Raw genomic sequence first — 18619 nt, 5'->3', positions numbered from 1 at the left:
AAAATCAATATCAGCATTACCTGCCAGAGTGTTAGTCTCCAGGGTGAGGGCCTCAAAAGCCTGGGGCTGGGTTAGAGCAGGAGGCTGGAAGGAGAGGCCCTGCTCCTGGGCACAGAGCAACAGGGCCTGGGGCAGGGCAGGCTGGTGGAGGAACAGGTTGAAGAGGTGGGAAGCCGTGACACTGTCAAAAGGCTTGGTGCTGGTGCTGAGGTCCAGAGCTGCCTGGAGCAGAGACTGCATCCTGCCTGGCTCCTATGGGGGGGGGGGGGGGGGGGGGGGGGGGGGGATAATGGATAAAGCAGCCATCACTACACCACAACTTCAATCTGACACACACATTCAAGATCTCCAGTCGACCAACTCTTTGATTAAACCAGGATCTCTAAGTTTCAATCCAGACTTGAGTTTAGAGGTACAGGTTAATGTCCCACTACCCAGTTCACTGCAATGTGAAGGTCTATGTGTTGTGTGTACCTAAAGTGAGATATAGCATAGAGTACACGACTCTGCACGTAGAGTGACCAAGGGCAGGTCTACGGAACCATCGAAGCTCGTCTCACTGACCTGCAGCCCTACGGCAGATGGAGGGAGTTGCCGTAGCAACGCGGAGGCCAGCTGCTTGACCTCCAGGAAGTTGCTGGCGACGCAGTAAAGGACATTTTGCGCGTGTGCAGGGGTCACCACCTCTCCCAGAGCAAACACATCATCAGACCCTGAGAGAGACAGAGAGAGAGAGAGGTGTATGATTACAGTGATAAGAATGATAATGATGGAGAAGTAATTGATGATGTAAAGTGTGTGTGTACAGTACCAGTGTTGAAGGTGAAGAGGTGGGCCAGCTGGCACAGCAGGTGGAGGGCTGTCAGACAGGTGGAGAAGGAGGCCCCGGGGAGAAGCACACCGAACAGGCTCTCACACAGCCAGCACAGGAACTCCTGAGCACACATTCACACACATTGTATACAGAGCATTGTAGGTTGAAACTCTCCCTCCCATCTCCCCAAACATTCCCATCGGTGTCTTCCCCACAGAATACATGGTACAGATCATTGAGCCCTATATAACTCAACATGATCATAGTGTACCTTGTACGTGTCCAGTATGTGTTGGTCTCTGTCCTTCTGTCCCTGGTCTCTCTCCTGGACCAGCCTCCGCTGCAATGACTGACCACTGTCCTTCACTCTGCACAGCAGCTACACACACACAAATCAATAGATATCTACTTGTCAGTCTACACCTAGACTAAAAAGGACTTTCAATAGGCAATTCATTGAAAGTGTTTTAGTCCAGGAGCATGCATAATCTCAATCTGGGTCTCTGCAATGCCCATTGATGTATAACACAATACTGGATTAAAAAGCAGTGTCTGACCTTTTTGAGCAGGCTGACAGTCAGCTGCCTGACTCCTGGTGATTGGCTGTTTAGACTGGAGGGCAGGAAGTGATGAAGCAGCTCCATTTCCTGCGAGGTCAGAAACTCTGTGCGACGATGACTCTCGCACAATAACCCAAGAGCGTCCATTCGCACCTGAGAAGACAAAGAATGACGTTATTAACACACACACACACACATAAATATATATACACACACACAAAGTTGAAGTCGGAAGTTTACATACACTTAGGTTGGAGTCATTAAAACTAGTTTTTTAACCATTCCACAAATTTCTTGTTAACAAACTATAGTTTGGCAAGTTGGTTAGGACATCTACTTTGTGCATGACAAGTAATTTTTCCAACAATTGTTTACAGACAGATTATTTCACTGTATCACATTTCCAGTGGGTCAGATGTTTACATACACTAAGTTGACTGTGCCTTTAAACAGCTTGGAAAATTCCAGGAAATGATGTCATGGCTTTAGAAGATTCTGATTGACTCAAATGATTTCAATTAGCCTAATGGGGGTGTACCTGTGGATGTATTTCAAGGCCTACCTTCAAACTCAGTGCCTCTTTGCTTGACATCATTGGAAAATCAAAAGAAATCAGCCAAGACCTCAAAAAGAAAAAATTGCAGACCTCCACAAGTCTGGTTCACCCTTGGGAGCAATTTCCAAACGCCTGAAGGTACCACGTTCAAATGTACAAACAACAGTACGCAAGTATAAACACCATGGGACCACGCAGCCGTCATACCGCTCAGGAAGGAGATGCATTCTGTCTCCTAGAGATGAATGTACTTTGCTGCGAAAAGTGCAAATCAGTCCCAAAACAACAGCAAAGGACCTTGTTAAGATGCTGGAGGAAACAGGTACAAAAGTATCTATATCCACATTAAAACGAGTCCTATATCAACATAACCTGAAAGGCCGCTCAGCAAGGAAGAAGCCACTGCTCCAAAACCGCCGTAAAAAAGCCAGACTACTGTTTGACCATCGTTATGTTTGGAGGAAAAAGGGGAATGCTTGCAAGCCGAAGAACACCATCCCAACCGTGAAGCACGGGGGTGGCAGCATCATGTTGTGGGGGTGCTTTGCTGCAGGAGGGACTGGTGCACTTCACAAAATAGATGGCATCATGAGGGAGGAAAATGATGTGGATATATTGAAGCAACATCTCAAGACATCAGTCAGGAAGTTAAAGCTTGGTCGCAAATGGGTCTTCCAAATGGACAATGACCCCAAGCATACTTCCAAAGTTGTGGCAAAATGGCTTAAGGACAACGAAGTCAAGGTATTGGAGTGGCCATCACAAAGCCTTGACCTCAATCCTATAAAAAATGTGTGGGCAGAACTGAAAAAGCATGTGCGAGCAAGGAGGCCTACAAACCTGACTCAGTTACACCAGCTGTCAGGAGGAATGGGCCAAAATTCACCCAACTTATTGTGGGAAGCTTGTGGAAGGCTACTCAAAACGTTTGACCCAAGTGAAACAATTTAAAGGCAATGCTACCAAATACTAATTGAGTGTATGTAAACTTCTGACCCACTGGGAATGTGATGAAAGAAATAAAAGCTGAAAGAAATAATTCTCTCCAATATTTTCTGACATTTCACATTCTTAAAATAAAGTGGTGATCCTAACTGACATAAGACAGGGCATTTTTACTAGGATTAAATGTCAGGAATTGTGAAAAACTGAGTTTAAATGTATTTGGCTAAGGTGTATGTAAACTTCCGACTTCAACTGTGTGTGTATACATACATACATACATACATACATACATACATACATACATACCACACAGCTCTCTCCTCACCTGGTCATGTTTGTGAACCAGAGCCTGACGAAGCAGAAAGAGGGGTACAAGTCCCCCCCATAGCCCCTCTGACTGGACCACCCCCTGGGCCCGTGCTGCACGCAGACACGTCATCAGAGCACCCAAAGCACCCCTACTGCCCGGAGGTCCTAAACATACATCATGATAAAAATTCTATCAATGTTTCAGAAAATATTGACATTTTGTATATATAGGGTCGTGTATGCATGGGTCACATTAGCTTTCAGAAATGTGCATTTTCAAAACACAGACAAACTAAATAATCTTTGTTTTTAACTATTTCACCTGCATTTCATATTGACAGTCAACAGTGTTTTTTGGCTTAAATAGAGTAATAAGGGGTGTGCGTCTCCAGTTTTCCTTCACACAAAATACATTAAGCTCAACACATTCAGCAGAAAATCGTTTTCATCAGACGACACAGCAGTGCAAAGCTATTTGGCTAGCAGCCACACAAATGTACTTACGATGAAAAAGCAAGTTTTTTTTGTTTTGTTGCAAAAACGATTAATGGCCATCATATTTCTAATGTTCATCATAGAAAGAATTTTGCCAGCTACATTTCCTAATGTTTCGGTTAAAGTTACCTGCATTTTAACTTGCTACCCGAGAAAAACTACACCGGAGAAAAGTAGCATAGAAAACTATCCTACACGTGATGAGACCTCCTTTGGCTGCCTTTCCTTCCAGTTCTCTGCTGCCAATCACTGGAACGAATTGCAAAAATCACTGAAGTTGGAGACTTATATCTCCCTCACTAACTTTAAGCATCAGCTATCAGAGCAGCTAACCGATCGCTGCAGCTGTACACAGCCCATCTGTAAATAGCCCATCCAATCTACCTACCTCATCCCCATATTGTTTTTATTTATTTTTCTGCTCTTTTGCACCCCAGTATTTCTACTTGCACACCATCATCTGCACATCTATCACTCCAGCGTTAATTTGCTAAATTGTAATTACCTGCTACTATGGCCTATTTATTGCCTTACCTCCTAATGCCATTTGCACACACTGTATATAGACTTTTTTTTTTCTCTCTACTGTATTATTGACTGTATGTTTGTTTATTCCATGTGTAACTCTGTGTTGTTTGTGTCGAACTGCTTTGCTTTATCTTGGTCTCAGTTGTAAATGAGAACTTGTTCTCAACTAGCCTACCTGGTTAAATAAAGGTGAAATAAAATAAATAAATTAAATAAGAAATATATTTCATCTCTGTGGAGAAGTGCAACTGAAGCACGAAATGAGTCCTTCTACATTTATGATTTGGAGTGAATTCTGACAGAAGCCGAATAGAATTTACAATAAGAAACATTTTATATTTGCATTTATAAAAACACAGCAACATATATCTTTCCATTTCTGAGTGAAAAACACTGAATCCTGCGTTAACACGACCCCTGGGATGTGTGTGTGTACATGTATATCTACCTGCGCTGCAGGGTGGGGTGTCCTGTAGGGCCTGTACCATGTGGGCCAGACTGGAGGGGGAACAGCGCAGCAGCTTGGGAAGGAAATAGTCCAGGATATAGGTGGTCTGGTCCAGCCTGGCTCTACACAGCACCTGAAGCAATGGAGTCACCCAGGTCTGGTGCCACCTCTCCATGCCCGCCTCTGTGCCCCCTGTGCCACCTTCCTCAACCAGCTGGGCCTTATGACTGACAAACAGCCTCTCTAGCAGGTCGCTAGCGTAAGGTGCCAGGGTCTGGTCCCCCATCAAGCCCAGGAGACGTGAGGGCAGCTGGGGGTCCAGAGCCAACAGGTACCCTGCCCCTAGGAGCTCAACCAGGCAGGCCAGAGAGCCATACTTCCCTCTCTGGTGCCACTCCAGGCCCAGCAGGTTGTGGGTTAGCTGGGTAAAGTATGGGTCCCTGTAGGGGTCAGAAAAGGCTAGAGGGCTGCTGTGCTGGTGCAGGAGGAGGAGGTTCTTGAAGAGGGCGCGGGTCTGGTGGCGGACCCCATCCAAGGGGTGCTCCCAGTGGGTGTAGACGTGCTCCAGCAGGTGCCCCTGGAGCTCTGAGCCCCCGCGGAGGGAGTCGTGAAGCAGGCCTGGGGGAGACGACAGCCCACCCTGCAGGCTGTCCAAGGCGGCTCCGCTCCACAGGGTCAGCACGCGGGCTACCACCATGGCTGTGCTGGACTCCTTTACACTACAAACACATACGTGCACACACACACACACACACACACAGAGAGAGAGACAGACAGAACAATAGTCAACCAAAATGACAACCATTTGGGTGTTAGCAATCGCACAAGTGTGTGTATGTTTGCATACGTGTGTGTCTGTGCGGCGTGTCTGCGTGCTAGCTCCTGAGTGCATGTGTGTGTGTGTGTGTGTCTAACCTGGTGTCCAGCGCCAGCAGTGTTTGGGGAACCAGCAGCAGCAGCTGTTCCCTCTGTGGCCCCTGGGTTGCTCCTCTCCAGTTTAGCATAGCCAGGGCCCCATGACACAGGTAGAGGGACACCCCCGCGGGGCGGCCACTGTCATACAGCACCGTACAGCTCTGTCTCAGCCACACGGGGGCGCACTCACCACTCTGCTCTGAACCTTGCAGGAGACCTGCCACCTGGACAGGCAGATGGACAGAGACAGAAAAACATACAGAAATAGACAGACAAAAAGTTCCATCATTCAACATCATGGCCATTACTAGTATAAATGAACAACCCAAAATAATTCATTCAGGGTACTTGTGAGTGTATCGGGTGTAGGGGTCACTCACCACCGCGGCCACTCTATCTCCACTCCCCATGACAGACCGGGTCAGCAGGACCACTGCCATGCCAGCCGTGCTCTGGACCGCCTGCAGGAAGTTCTCTGGTGGGGGGGGGAGAGAGAACAGACGAGAGAGAGGGGAGATAATGAGAGATATATGGAAAGAGTCGGATGCTCAGTGCCCAGACTTTATGAGCTGATGTTGAGTAACGAGGGGCGTATTCATTCAGACCAAGCCACAGCAAACAGTTGCAAAACGTTTTTCAACGGAAACAGTTTACTCCAAACTGACAACGTTTTGCAACGAAAACGAGAGTTTCTATTGGAAAAATTCAGGTAGGTCCCTTCTTGTTCCGTTCTGTTAGCTTCTGTTTGGTTCCTTGTGAATAAACCCCTAGTGTAACACGGTCCTCACCATCTGTGAGGATGTGTGTGTAGCAGTCCAGCAGGCCACTGAGGGTGAGCTGCAGGGTGCAGTGAGGATGAGCTGCCTGTAGGGCGGCGCTGATGAGCTCCTGGGACCTCTGCACCACCAGCATGGAGGCCTTGACCGCAGCCAGACACGAGTGCATGAGCTGGGCCTGGACCACATGGCGACCTGCTAGACCACTGTGGAGACAGCAGGGGGCGACAAGCACACATCAGTCAGAGGGCATGTGCTACATGTTTTTCAAACCTGATACTTGGGGGGGTGCAGGCTTTGGTTTAAGCCCAGCACTAACACAGCTAATTTAACTAATCAACGAATGAAGTCCTTTATTAGTTGAACCAGTGTTTTAGTACCGGTCTGGAAGAAAAGCCTGCCGTCCTGTGGGTCACAAGGACCAGGATTTAGCAGCATAGGCTGTCTTACCTGTTTAGTTGGAGGTATTCACTCAAGGCCTTATGGAGGAACGGTAACACTGGAGAGAAGAACAGAAGGAGAGGCATATTATCCAAAGACATCAACGAACTACGTTTCTGTGTTTGAGCTCACCGTCCTGAGCAGGCTTGATAAAAACCTAAAACAGATCAACAAACCACTCACCCTCTGCTAGCAGCCTGTGTATACACCTCTCACCTGAAAGGCAATAGAGCATTAAAACGTGTATCTTATTCAAATGATACCAAACACAAGAGACAGTCTAAACGAGGGGATTCCATACGTACCGAGAGGGAAGGCATCTAGACAAGCTGTGATAGAGTCTATTAGGTGTGAGTATGAGCTGTGGTCTGAGCCCACAGTGGACAAGCTGTCCGACAGGCACGCGGACAGACAGCTGACAGTCTGCTCCTGCAGCCAGTCCGGTACAGAGCTCAGGGCACTGCCGAGAGAGAACAAGTAGATTCAGTGTTGACGTTATTGTAGCGATTCTATACCTCGTTTGCTAGTCTACTTTAAAAAATACATTAAAAAGAGTAGAGCTGTGTTCACAATCCTTGGTCCTGGATGTGTGGGCTTTTGTTCCACTTCCAACCCGCCACAAACACACCTGTTCAACTCATTAAGGTGTTGATCAGCAGTTGAATCGGTTGTGGTCGTGCTGGGCTGGGACAAAAGCCTGCACACCCTGTAGCTCTCCTGAGACTGAGGAAGATGTGCTGAGGAGAGGAGCTGTACCTGGCGCTGGCCCTACGGAGGGGGTTCTTGGCCAGCAGGGAGGTGTAGATGAGGGCCATGGTGTGCAGACAGGCCTGGAGGAGAGGCCCACGGGAAGTTTCCTCCTCACTCAGCAGCTCCAACTGAGATCCTGCCTGGAGAGAGACACACTGACATGATTAGACCAGCCAGGATAACCTGGGAGGGGTGGCCAAACATGCAGAGATGGAAACACATGTGCAGGAGTTAATTGGATGACATTATTGTACGCCTAATGGTCTGTGTCATGTAGGATTTGTGGTTGACAGTCTCATCTCAATATTGGCGTCTTCTCTGTTGCAGTGCAGGTTGAGTTGACCTGCTTCTGAGGCAGTTCTCACATCTCTGCCTGTTTATGTCAACCCAACCCACAGACTACCAAAGGTGTGACTAGGCCTGTGACGATACTACTATTACAATATTTTTTTCATGGAAAAATGAAAACAAAGCAGACCAATATACTTGGCCCATTAAAATGCAGCTGCGTGTAAAATAGTGTGCAATAGCTTGGAAAATAAAGAAATACCGCCCCAACAGATCCACAGATGACACAATCTTTCAGTTCATACAAGGTGATCAGTCATTAGGACCTAATCGATGGATTTCACATGACTGGTAATATAGATATGCATCTGTTGGTCACAGATACCTTTAAAAAAAAGGTAGGGGTGTGGATCAGAAAACCAGTCAGTATCTGGTGTGACCACCATTTGCCTCATGCAGCGTGACACATCTCCTTCTCATAGAGTTGATCATGCTGTTGATTGTGGCCTGTGGAATATTGTCCCACTCCTCTTCAATGGCTGTGTGAAGTTCCTAGATATTGGCGGGAACTGGAACATGCTGTCGTACACGTAGATCCAGAACATCCCAAACATGCTCAATGGGTGACATGTCTGGTGAGTATGCAGGCCATAGAAGAACTGGGATATTTTCAGCTTCAAGGAATTCTGTACAGATCATTGCGACATGGGGCTGTGCATTATCATGCTGAAACATGAGGTGATGGCGGCGGATGAATGGCATGACAATGGGCCTCAGGATCTCGTCACTGTATCTCGGTGCATTCAAATTGCCATCGATAAAATGCAATTGTATTTGTTGTCTGTAGCTTATGCCTACCCATACCATAACCCCACCATCGGGAACTCAGTTCACAACATTGACATCAGCAAAGCGCTCGCCCACACGACGCAATACACGTGGTCTGCGGTTGTGAGGTCGGTTGGACATACTGCCAAATTCTGTAAAACAGCTTATGGTAGAAAAATGAACATTAAATTCTCTGGCAACAGCTCTGGTGGACATTCCTGCAGTCAGCATGTCAATTGCACGCTACCTCAAAACTTGAGACATCTCCGGCATTGTATTGTTTAACAAAACTGCAATTTTTAGTGGCCTTTAAAATTGTCCTCAGCACAAGGTGCACCTGTGTAATGATCATGCTGTTTAATCAGCTTCTTGATATGCAACATCTGTCAGGTAATGGATTATCTTGGCAATGGAGAAATGACAACATTTTAGAGAAATAAGCTTTTTGTGCGAATGGAACATTTCTAGGATATTTTATTTCAGCTCAGTTAACATCGCGCACACACACTTTACATGTTGCGTTTATATTTTTGTTCAGTATAGTTCGTGCCTAAAGAAAGTATTCACACCCCTTGACTTTTTGTTACAGCCTGAATGTAAAATCTATTAAATTGAGGCTTGTTTGTCACTGGCCTAAACATAATAGCCCATAATGTGGGAATTATCTTCTTAGAAATTCTTACAAATGAATAAAAAAGGAAAAGCTGAAATGTTGAGTCAATAAGTATTCAATGTACTTTACAAGTCATATAAGTTGCATAGACTCACTGTGTGCAATAGTGTTTAACATTATTTTTTTATGACTACCTCATCTCTGTACTCCACACATACAATTATCTGCGGATCGATCAACAACATTATAGTTACTCCACAATAGTAACCTAATTGACAGAGTGAAAAGAAGCCTGTACAGAATAAAAATATTCCAAAACTTGCATCCTGTTTGCAACAAGGCACTAAAGTAATACTATAAAAAAAAAGTGGCAAAGCAATTCACTTTTTGACCTGAATAAAAATGTCTTATGTTTGGGGAAAATCCAATACAGTACCACTCTCCATATTTTCAAGCAAAAGGTGATTACAAGTATTGACTCAGGGGGTTGAATTCTTTAGCCTTTTATTTTTCATAAATCTTCTACAAATTTTAGAATTTTTCTTCCACTTTGACATTACATTATTTTGTGTAGATTGTTGACAAAAGATGACAAATCCATTTTAATCCCACTTTCTTGCCTAGTCACTTTATACCTACCTAGATGTACAGTTCATTCGGAAAGTATTCAGACCACTTGACTTTTTCCACATTTTGTTTACGTTACAACCTTATCCTAAAATGGATTACATTTTTATTTCCCTCAATCTACACACAATACCACATAATGACAAAGCAAAACATTATTTTTTATTTTAGCTCATTTATAAAAAATATCACATTTACATAAGTATTCAGACACTTCATTCAGTACTTTGTTGAAGCACCTTTGGCAGCGATTACAGCCTTGAGTCTTATTGGATATGACACTACAAGCTTGGCACACCTGTATTCTTCTCTGCAGATCCTCTAAAGCGCTGTCAGGTTGGATGGGGAGTGATACTGCACAGCTTTTTTCAGGTCTATCTAGAGATGTTTGATCGGATTCAAATCCGGGCCACTCAAGGACATTCAGAGACTTGTCCCGAAGCCACTGCTGCATTGTCTTGGCTGTGTGCTTAGGGTCGTTGTCCTGTTGGAAGGTGAACCTTCGCCCTAGTCTCAGGTCCTGAGCACTCTGGAGCAGGTTTTCATCAAGGACCTCTCTGTACTTTGCTCCATTCATCTTTCCTTCAATCCTGACTAGTCTTCCAGTCCCTGCAGCTGAAAAACATGCTTCACCGTAGGGATGTTGCCAGGTTTCCTCCAGACGTGATGCTTGGCATTCAGGCCAAAAAGTTCAATTTGGGTTTCATCAAATCAAATTATATTTGTCACATGCGCAGAATACAACAGGTGTAGACCTTACAGTGAAATGCTTACTTACAAGCCCTTCACCAAAAATGCAGTTAAGAAAAATAAGAGTTAAGAAAAGATTTACTAAATTAAAAAAATGTAAGAGCAACAATAAAATAACAATAACGAGGCTATATACAGGGGGTACCAGTACAGAGTCAATGTGTGGGAGTACAGGTTAGTCAAGGTACTTCAGGTAATTTGTACATGTAGGTAGAGTGGGGTAAAGTGACTATGCATTGATAATAAACAGCTCGTAGCAGCAGCGTAAAAAAGCGGGGTGTCAATGCAAATAGCCCAGGTAGACATTTGGTTAGCTGTTCAGCTGTTTGTCCGGTCGGCCAGCTCTGGGAAGAGTCTTGGTGGTTACAAACTTCATCCATTTAAAATGGAGGCCACTGTGTTCTTTCAATGCTGCAGAAATGTTTGGTACCCTTCCCCAAATCTGTGCCTCGACACAATCCTGTCTCAGATAAGGACAATTCCTTCAACCTCATGGCTTGGCTTTTGCTCTGACATGCACTGTCAACTGTTGGACCTTACATAGACAGGTGTGTGCCATAATACGTTGCATGGACTCACTCTGTGTGGGCTGTCATGTGCCTTTTACTGAGGAGTGTCTTCTGTCTGTGTGCCTTTCCAAATCATGTCCAATTAATTTTCGCTTTGTCATTATGGGGTATTGTGTGTAGATTGATGAGGAAAAACATTTATTTAATACATTTTATAATAAGGATGTAACGTAACAAAACGTGGAAAAAGTCAAGGGGTCTGATTACTTTCCGAATATATCAACCTCCATTACCTTGTACCCCTGCACATCGACATACCCCGTGTATATAGCCAAGTTATCGTCACTCATTGTGTATTTATTCCTTGTGTTATTATTTTTCAATTATTTACCTTTCTTCTTCTGCATTGTTAGAAAGGGCCCATAAGTTTACACCTGTTGTTTACGAAGCATGTGACAAATACAATTTGATTTAATAAATGTGACTGGATGATGATGTCTGTTTCCAACATTTGGGCTGTTTTCCTAAAGAAGTTAAATACGCTTTGTGTTTTGTTTCCTTGCCACGATCCTAACGAGCATCGGCATATTGGTATCGACCCGCCCCTAGGTGTGACCCAAATCTAAAATATCAAACACTATCAGTTAGTTGAGGTAATGAGAGGGAGAATGGACACCAACCTTCTTGACCAGTTGGATCTGCTGCATTGGGTCAGTCAACGCCAGACAGTCCTGCAAGGTCTGGGCAAGCTGTCTGATCCACTCATCTCCTCCATCCACAGAGAGAGACACTGAAAAACACACATACATACAGAGAATCACTTTACATACAGAGAAACACCACCACAGTTCCAATAATCAGTAGCTAACACCAATTCCATCCTCTCACCTATCAACTTGTCAAGCCTGTCCTTGTCCAATACCACAGCCTCCACTTTCACCGTTTTCTTCTTTGTCACCATGACTCCCCTGACAGGACAACCAGGTGAAGAGTGAAACAGACAGCACAGTGCACACTCTGGATGTAGCTCTCCAGGGACAGGATTGGTGACCACTGCCATACATTGGAAATGCACCCAGACACTTTCTAGAGAGCGACTATCCTAGTGAATAATGCGGTGTTCATAACCAAGTGGGAAGTTGGTATTTACCTCATACAAATGGGAAAAATCCTCATTCACGCCCCTCCAACTGGTAATTATTAGTGGGAAACGTATCTATAAGTCCCTGAGCCCCAACTTCTCCCACATGCTGACGTCAACTTCTAAGGGAATGATCTCAATAACACAATTTTTAATAAAAATATCTATTAATACGGTTTCTGAACACTATCATTTGTTTACAAACATGATAGCTGTACTTTTATTATGGTTGACCAGCTTGTTGACCATTAGACAATCGGCGTTTCTCAACCAAAACAAACAAAGCACGTGAATGCATCCAACTGGTAATTAACGCTTCACAACATGTAATTACCACCTTCCCACAAGGTTAAGAACACAGCACAACTAGCTAGCTAGCTAGCTAGGTCTTCTTAATTGCAAGACAAGTATAGCTATACTTTTCCGTAACATGTTATATTTGATAACTTTAAAAAACAATTGTCGTTAGATATCATGCATAGCTAGCTAAATTATGCTCAATGAAACATACATGTAAGTTCACTTTACCCATGAGCTAGAGACGTTAACGTTAACGTTACACGTTAGCATGCAAAAAGAGAGGGAGCTACTAAAGCTAACGTAGCGTAAAATACCCACTCACCAGAATTTGAGTTTTTTCACGTTCAGGGAAGGACTTTTTAATAAACATGCAAAATTGCAATTAACAACCTGATATCACAAAAAAATATTTTATGTGGCTTCTCTCAGCTGCTGCTAGCCACCATCATGCTACACGTGTATAACGTCAATTCCGGAGTTTCCATAACCCCGCCCTGAGGATTCTCTTATTGGCCAATAATTTTGTTGGAACAAACTTGACAGCGTTCATTGGTTGAAAAATATGTCGATCATATTGGATACATTACTTGTTTAAATTTACATGGCCACGCTTTTACAACATTCGATTGGACGAAGTTGTTGGAAAACACGCCTTGGAGCCAGAGCCAACCCTCTTTCGACTTAGTGATGGAATGAAAACTTGGAAAGGAAGAAACTCTTCGAATTTATTTCGTAATTAGGATAATACGACATGAACAACAAGGGGAATATGGATGGAATAACTGATATGGAGTAACATCTCTCTCACCGTCTGTCTTTCGTCAACCATTTTCAGGGTAAGACAAGAATGTAGAAGAATATTGATGCTTTTTTCTCTTTATTGGAGAGATAGTGGGAGAGCTATCAATCTGAGTGTCATTTGCTCTCTAGCTATATCTGGCATTGTAGAACTGTACTGTAGGAATGAAGTTTTGATATATATTTATTTTAATGATCACAGTTTTGTGTTTAGAGTAGCAAGCATAATGAGATAATTATACAGTGCCTTCAGAAAGTGTCCATAACTCTTGATTTATTACACATTTCATTCTTTTACAGCCTGGATTCTAATTGGTTAAAATAAAATAAAATCTCACCCATCCACAAACAATATCCCATAGTGACAAAGTGAAAACAACATGTTTTTAGAAATGTTTGCAAATGTATTGAAAATGAAATACAGACATATGTAATTTATATAAGTATTCACACCCCTGAGTCAATACTTTGTAGAAGCACCTTTGGGGGTGATTACATCTGTGAGTCTTTTGGGTAACTCTGTAAGAGCTTTGCAACACCTGGATTGTACAATATTTGCCCATTATTCTTTAAAAAGCCATTTTCAAGTCTTGCCATAGATTTTCAAGCCAAAACTGTAATTAGGCCACTGAGGAACATTCAATGTCATGTTGGTAAGCAACTCCAGTGTAGATTTGTCCTTGTGTTTTAGGTTATTGTCCTGCTGAAAGGTGAATTAATCTCCCAGTGTCTGGTGGAAAGCAGACTGAACTAGGTTTTCCTCTAGGATTTTGCCTGTGTTTATAGCTGTATTCCGTTTATTTTTATCCCCAAAAACTCCCTAGTCCTTGCCGATGACAAGCATAACCATAACATGATGCTGCCACCACCATGCTTGAGAATATGAAGAGTGGTACTCAGTGATGTGTTGTTGGATTTGCCCCAAACATAACGCTTTGTATTCAGGACAAAAAGTTAATTTCTTTGCCACAATTGTTGTAGAATTACTTTAGTGCCTTGTTGCAAACAGGATGCATGTTTTGGAATATTTTTTATTATGTACAGGCTTCCTTCTTTTCACTCTGTCATTTAGGTTAGTATTCTGGAGTAACTACAATGTTGTTGATCCATCAGTTTTCTCATCACTACCATTAAACTCTGTAGCCGTTTTAAAATCCCAATTGGCCTCATGGTGAAATCCCTGAGCAGTTTCCTTTCTCTCCGGCAACTGAGTTAGGAAGGAAGCCTGTATTTTTGTAGTGACTGGGTGTATTGGTACGTTACACATAAGCTTAATTAATAACTTCATCATGCTCAAAGGAATATTCAGCATCTTTTTCTATTTTTACAAATCTACCAATCGGTGCCCTTGTTTGTGAGGCATTGAAAAACCTCCCTGGTCTTTGTGGTTGAATCTGTGCTTGAATTTCACTACTCAATTGGTAGTCGTTACAGATAATTGTATGTGGGCAGTACAGAGATGGAGTAGTCATTCAAAAATCATGTTAAACATTATTATTGAACACTGAATCCATGCAACTTATGTCATTTGTTAAGCACATTTTTATTCCTGAACTTATTTAGGCTTGCCATAACAAATGGGTTGAATACTTATTGACCTAAGACATTTCAGCTTTACATTTTGTATTAATTTCAAAAATGTTCGACAAACAAAATTCCATCAGTGACAAAAAAAATTGCTATTTAATCAATTACAAATTCAGGCTGTAACACAACAAAATATGGAAAAAGTAAAGGGGTGTGAATACTTTCTGAAGGCAATGTATAGCACTATACATTGCACTAAAGCTGCCGAAATGTGTTTGTTTAAATACCCTAAATCAAAAGTGATTTGACATGATCGATGAATGTATGAGAGTAACTAATTCAGTAAAAAAAAATTAAACTGTTTTTAAATGGGTTTTGCTAGTGTTTTCTGACTTACTGTAGGATGCCCTATGGATTCAATATAATAATACACAATACAATACAAAATGATTGTACACAATCATTAGATACTCATCATAGTCAACACAGTGTCATAGAGACTAATGTTATTTCAGTAAATATTATTACATGATACTTAAAATAAAAAAACGTTGCCGTACAGAGAACGTTCTTCAATGACATCTTGGATCAATGTAAGCACCAGATCTCTAACTGAAAACTACGAACAAGGCCTCAGTATGTGCACCGATGTCACTAATGGTGTACTACATCATCACTTGTCTTTCTCTGGGCTGCTCTGGCTTTCCTCACAGGAAGCGAGTGGAGATAGAGAGACAGCTCTCCTCCCTTTCCCTGGGGGCCGAGGGTCAACTGTCCTTTGATGTCCTCCGCTCCCCACATCACCTCATCACACACACACACATACACAGACACGCAATGTGGAATTGAATGAGGGAGTGAACGAGAGAAAACACGGGAGTGAAGGAGAGAGGGAAGGAGTAAAGGAGAGAGCGCCAGAGAGTGAAGGAGAGAGGGAAGGAGTAAAGGAGAGAGCAGCAGGGAGTGAAGGAGAGAGGGAAGGAGTAAAGGAGAGAGTGCCAGGGAGTGAAGGAGAGAGTGAAGGAGTAAAGGAGAGAGCACCAGGGAGTGAAGGAGGGAGGAAGGGAAGGAGAGAGGGAAGGAGTAAGGAGGAGGTGGCAGAGAGTGAAGGAGAGAGGAAGGAGTAAGGAGAGAGCAGCAGGGAGTGAAGGAGAGGAGAGGAAGGAGTAAAGGAGAGAGTGCCAGGGAGTGAAGGGAGAGTGAAGGATGAGAGGCAGCAGGGAGTGAAGGAGAGAGGAAGGAGTAAAGGAGAGACACCAGGGAGTGAAGGAGAGAGAGAGAAGGGAGTGAAGAGAGAGGGAAGGAGTAAGGAGAGAGCAGCAGGAGAGGAGGAGAGGGAGGAGTAAAGGAGAGAGGACCAGGAGTGAAGGAGAAGGGAAGGAGTGAAGGAGAGAGGAAGGAGTAAAGAGAGAGAGTGGCAGGGAGTGAGGAGAGGAAGGAGTAAAGAGAGAAGCAGCAGGGGAGTGAAGGAGAGGGAAGAGTAAAAGGAGAGGTGCCAGGAGTGAAGGAGAGAGGAAGGAGTGGGAAGGAGAGAGAAGGGCAGGGAAGTGAAGGAGAGAGGGAGGAGTAAAAGGAGAGAGCACCAGTGAGTGAAGGAGAGAGGAGAAGGAGTAAAGGAGAAGAGTGGAAGGAGTAAAGGGAGAAGCAGGGAGGGAGTGAAGGAGAGAGGGAAGGAGTAAGGGGAGAGCACCAGGGAGTGACAGGAGGCGGGAAGGAGTGAAGGAGAGAGGGAAGGAGTAAAGGAGAGAGTGCCAGGGAGTGAAGGAGAGAGGGAAGGAGTAAAGGAGAAAGCAGCAGGGAGTGAAGGAGAGGGAAGGAGTAAAGGAGAAGAGTGCCAGGGAGTGAAGGAGAGAGGGAAGGAGTGAAGGAGAGAGCAGCAGGGAGTGAAGGAGAGAGGAGAGAGGGAAGAGGAAAGGAAGAGTGCCAGGGAGTGAAGGAGAGAGGAAGGAGTAAAGGAGAAGAGCAGCAGGAGATGAAGGAGAGAGGGAAGGAGTAAAGGAGAGAGTGCCAGGGAGTGAAGGAGAGAGGAAGGAGTGAAGGAGAGAGCAGCAGGGAGTGAAGGAGTAAAGGAGAGAGCACCAGTGAGTGAAGGAGAGAGGAAGGAGTAAAGGAGAGAGTGCCAGGGAGTAAGGAGAGAGTGAAGGAGAGAGCAGCAGGGAGTGAAGGAGAAGGAGGAGTAAAGGAGAGAGCACCAGGAGTGAAGGAGAGAGAGAGGAAGTGAAGAGAAGAGGGAAGGAGTAAAGGAGAAGCAGCAGGGAGTGAGGAGAGGAGGGAAGGAGTAAAGAGAGGAAAGGGTGAAGGGAGGAGGGAAGGAGTGAAGGAGAGAGGGAAGGAGTAAAGGAAGAGTGCCAGGGAGTGAGGAGAGAGGAAGGAAGAGAAAGCAGCAGGGAGTGAAGGAGAGAGGGAAGTAGTAAAGGAGAGAGTGCCAGGGAGTGAAGGAGAGAGAGGAAGGAGTGAAGGAGAGCAGCAGGGAGTGAAAGGAGAGAGGGAAGGAGTAAAGGAGAGAGCACCCGGAGTGAAGGAGAGAGGAAAGGAGAAAGGAGAGAGGGAAGGAGTAAAGGAGAGAGCAGCGGAGTGAAGGAGAGAGGGAAGGAGTAAAGGAGAGAGCACCGGGAGTGAAGGAGGAGAGGAAGGAGTGAAGGAGAGAGGGAAGGAGTAAAGGAGAGAGTGCCAGGGAGTGAAGGGAGAGGGAAGGAGTAAAGGAGAAAGCAGCAGGGAGTGAAGGAGAGAGGGAAGGATAAAGGAGAGAGTGCCAGGGAGTGAAGGAGAGAGGGAAGGAGTGAAGGAGAGAGCAGCAGGGAGTGAAGGAGAGAGGAGAGAGGGAAGAGTAAAGGAGAGAGTGCCAGGGAGTGAAGGAGAGAGGAAGGAGTAAAGGAGAAAGCAAGCAGGGAGTGAAGGAGAGAGGGAAGGAGTAAAGGAGAGAGTGCCAGGGAGTGAAGGAGAGAGGGAAGGAGTGAAGGAGAGAGCAGCAGGGAGTGAAGGAGTAAAGGAGAGAGCACCAGTGAGTGAAGGAGAGAGGAAAGGAGTAAAGGAGAGAGTGCCAGGGAGTGAAGGAGAGAGGGAAGGAGTGAAGGAGAGAGCACCAGGGAGTGGAGAGGCAGAATCAGTGAGACGCGGTAAGAGTGATGGAGAGGAGGCAGACACATGGAAGACAGATTTGTGATGTGAGGACAGATATGGGAAGCAGATATGGGAAACGTCATAGCTCTTTGGGGAAATGGGCTTATCAGGCTCATCAGAAAGTATTACCAAGCAAGAGCCATGTGGAGGCCAAGGATTATTATGGATTGTTTTAAGAGGTGCAGGCCTATGAGAGAATAGGATTTAGGGTTTTCTGTAAGGGCTTTTAGGAGAATGAGTTTTTAGATGTTGGTAATACACACTAATTGTTCTTCTTTGATACAGAATAACAGAAATTGTATGTTATTCTTCTTTCACTGGCACATTACGTTGTTTTCTTTCAGACTGATACAGACCCAAAGTCCGCGTCTTAGTCATTGTTTACCACAACATACACCCAACAAAAACAGCCAGTGGAAATGAGTTAATTGCCTTCCACACATGTTTGTGCTCCCTTTGTGTGGAGCCCAAGGCTATAATGAGAGATTATTATAGTATAAAAGTTACTTAGTCTTTCTTACTCACTCTCTCTTTTTCTTTCTCTTTTTTCTTTCTTTCTTTCTCATTCTATCTCTCTGTCT

At 44.4% G+C, this 18619-nt stretch overlaps 2 protein-coding genes across 3 annotated transcripts in view; one reads left to right on the top strand and one right to left on the bottom strand.

Annotated features, from left to right (window-relative positions):
• thada (THADA armadillo repeat containing) overlaps positions 1-13064 on the bottom strand; it is a 98753-nt gene extending 85689 nt beyond the window's left edge. Inside the window, exons 1-17 of the mRNA XM_023970073.1 lie at positions 12916-13064; positions 12041-12120; positions 11833-11942; positions 7544-7677; positions 7093-7247; positions 6971-7003; positions 6797-6845; positions 6359-6552; positions 5951-6045; positions 5571-5794; positions 4656-5374; positions 3201-3349; positions 1372-1527; positions 1086-1193; positions 812-935; positions 565-713; positions 21-252 (exon numbers count right to left, since the gene is read on the bottom strand). Of these exons, the coding sequence (XP_023825841.1) occupies positions 21-252; positions 565-713; positions 812-935; positions 1086-1193; positions 1372-1527; positions 3201-3349; positions 4656-5374; positions 5571-5794; positions 5951-6045; positions 6359-6552; positions 6797-6845; positions 6971-7003; positions 7093-7247; positions 7544-7677; positions 11833-11942; positions 12041-12113 (2704 nt within the window). The 5' untranslated portion in view covers positions 12114-12120; positions 12916-13064. The remainder of the gene's footprint in view (positions 1-20; positions 253-564; positions 714-811; positions 936-1085; positions 1194-1371; positions 1528-3200; positions 3350-4655; positions 5375-5570; positions 5795-5950; positions 6046-6358; positions 6553-6796; positions 6846-6970; positions 7004-7092; positions 7248-7543; positions 7678-11832; positions 11943-12040; positions 12121-12915) is intronic.
• A 205-nt stretch (positions 13065-13269) lies between these two features.
• plekhh2 (pleckstrin homology domain containing, family H (with MyTH4 domain) member 2) overlaps positions 13270-18619 on the top strand; it is a 76198-nt gene continuing 70848 nt past the window's right edge. For both annotated transcript variants that reach the window (XM_023970301.2, XM_023970300.2), the window contains exon 1: positions 13270-13429. The gene's annotated coding sequence lies outside the window, so the exon portion shown is untranslated. The remainder of the gene's footprint in view (positions 13430-18619) is intronic.

The sequence above is a fragment of the Salvelinus sp. IW2-2015 genome, linkage group LG25 (assembly GCF_002910315.2).
Source record: "Salvelinus sp. IW2-2015 linkage group LG25, ASM291031v2, whole genome shotgun sequence".
Classification (NCBI taxonomy): domain Eukaryota; kingdom Metazoa; phylum Chordata; class Actinopteri; order Salmoniformes; family Salmonidae; genus Salvelinus; species Salvelinus sp. IW2-2015.
The sequence above is the reverse complement of the archived record's forward strand: the minus strand, read 5'-3'. Positions and strand labels throughout refer to the sequence as shown.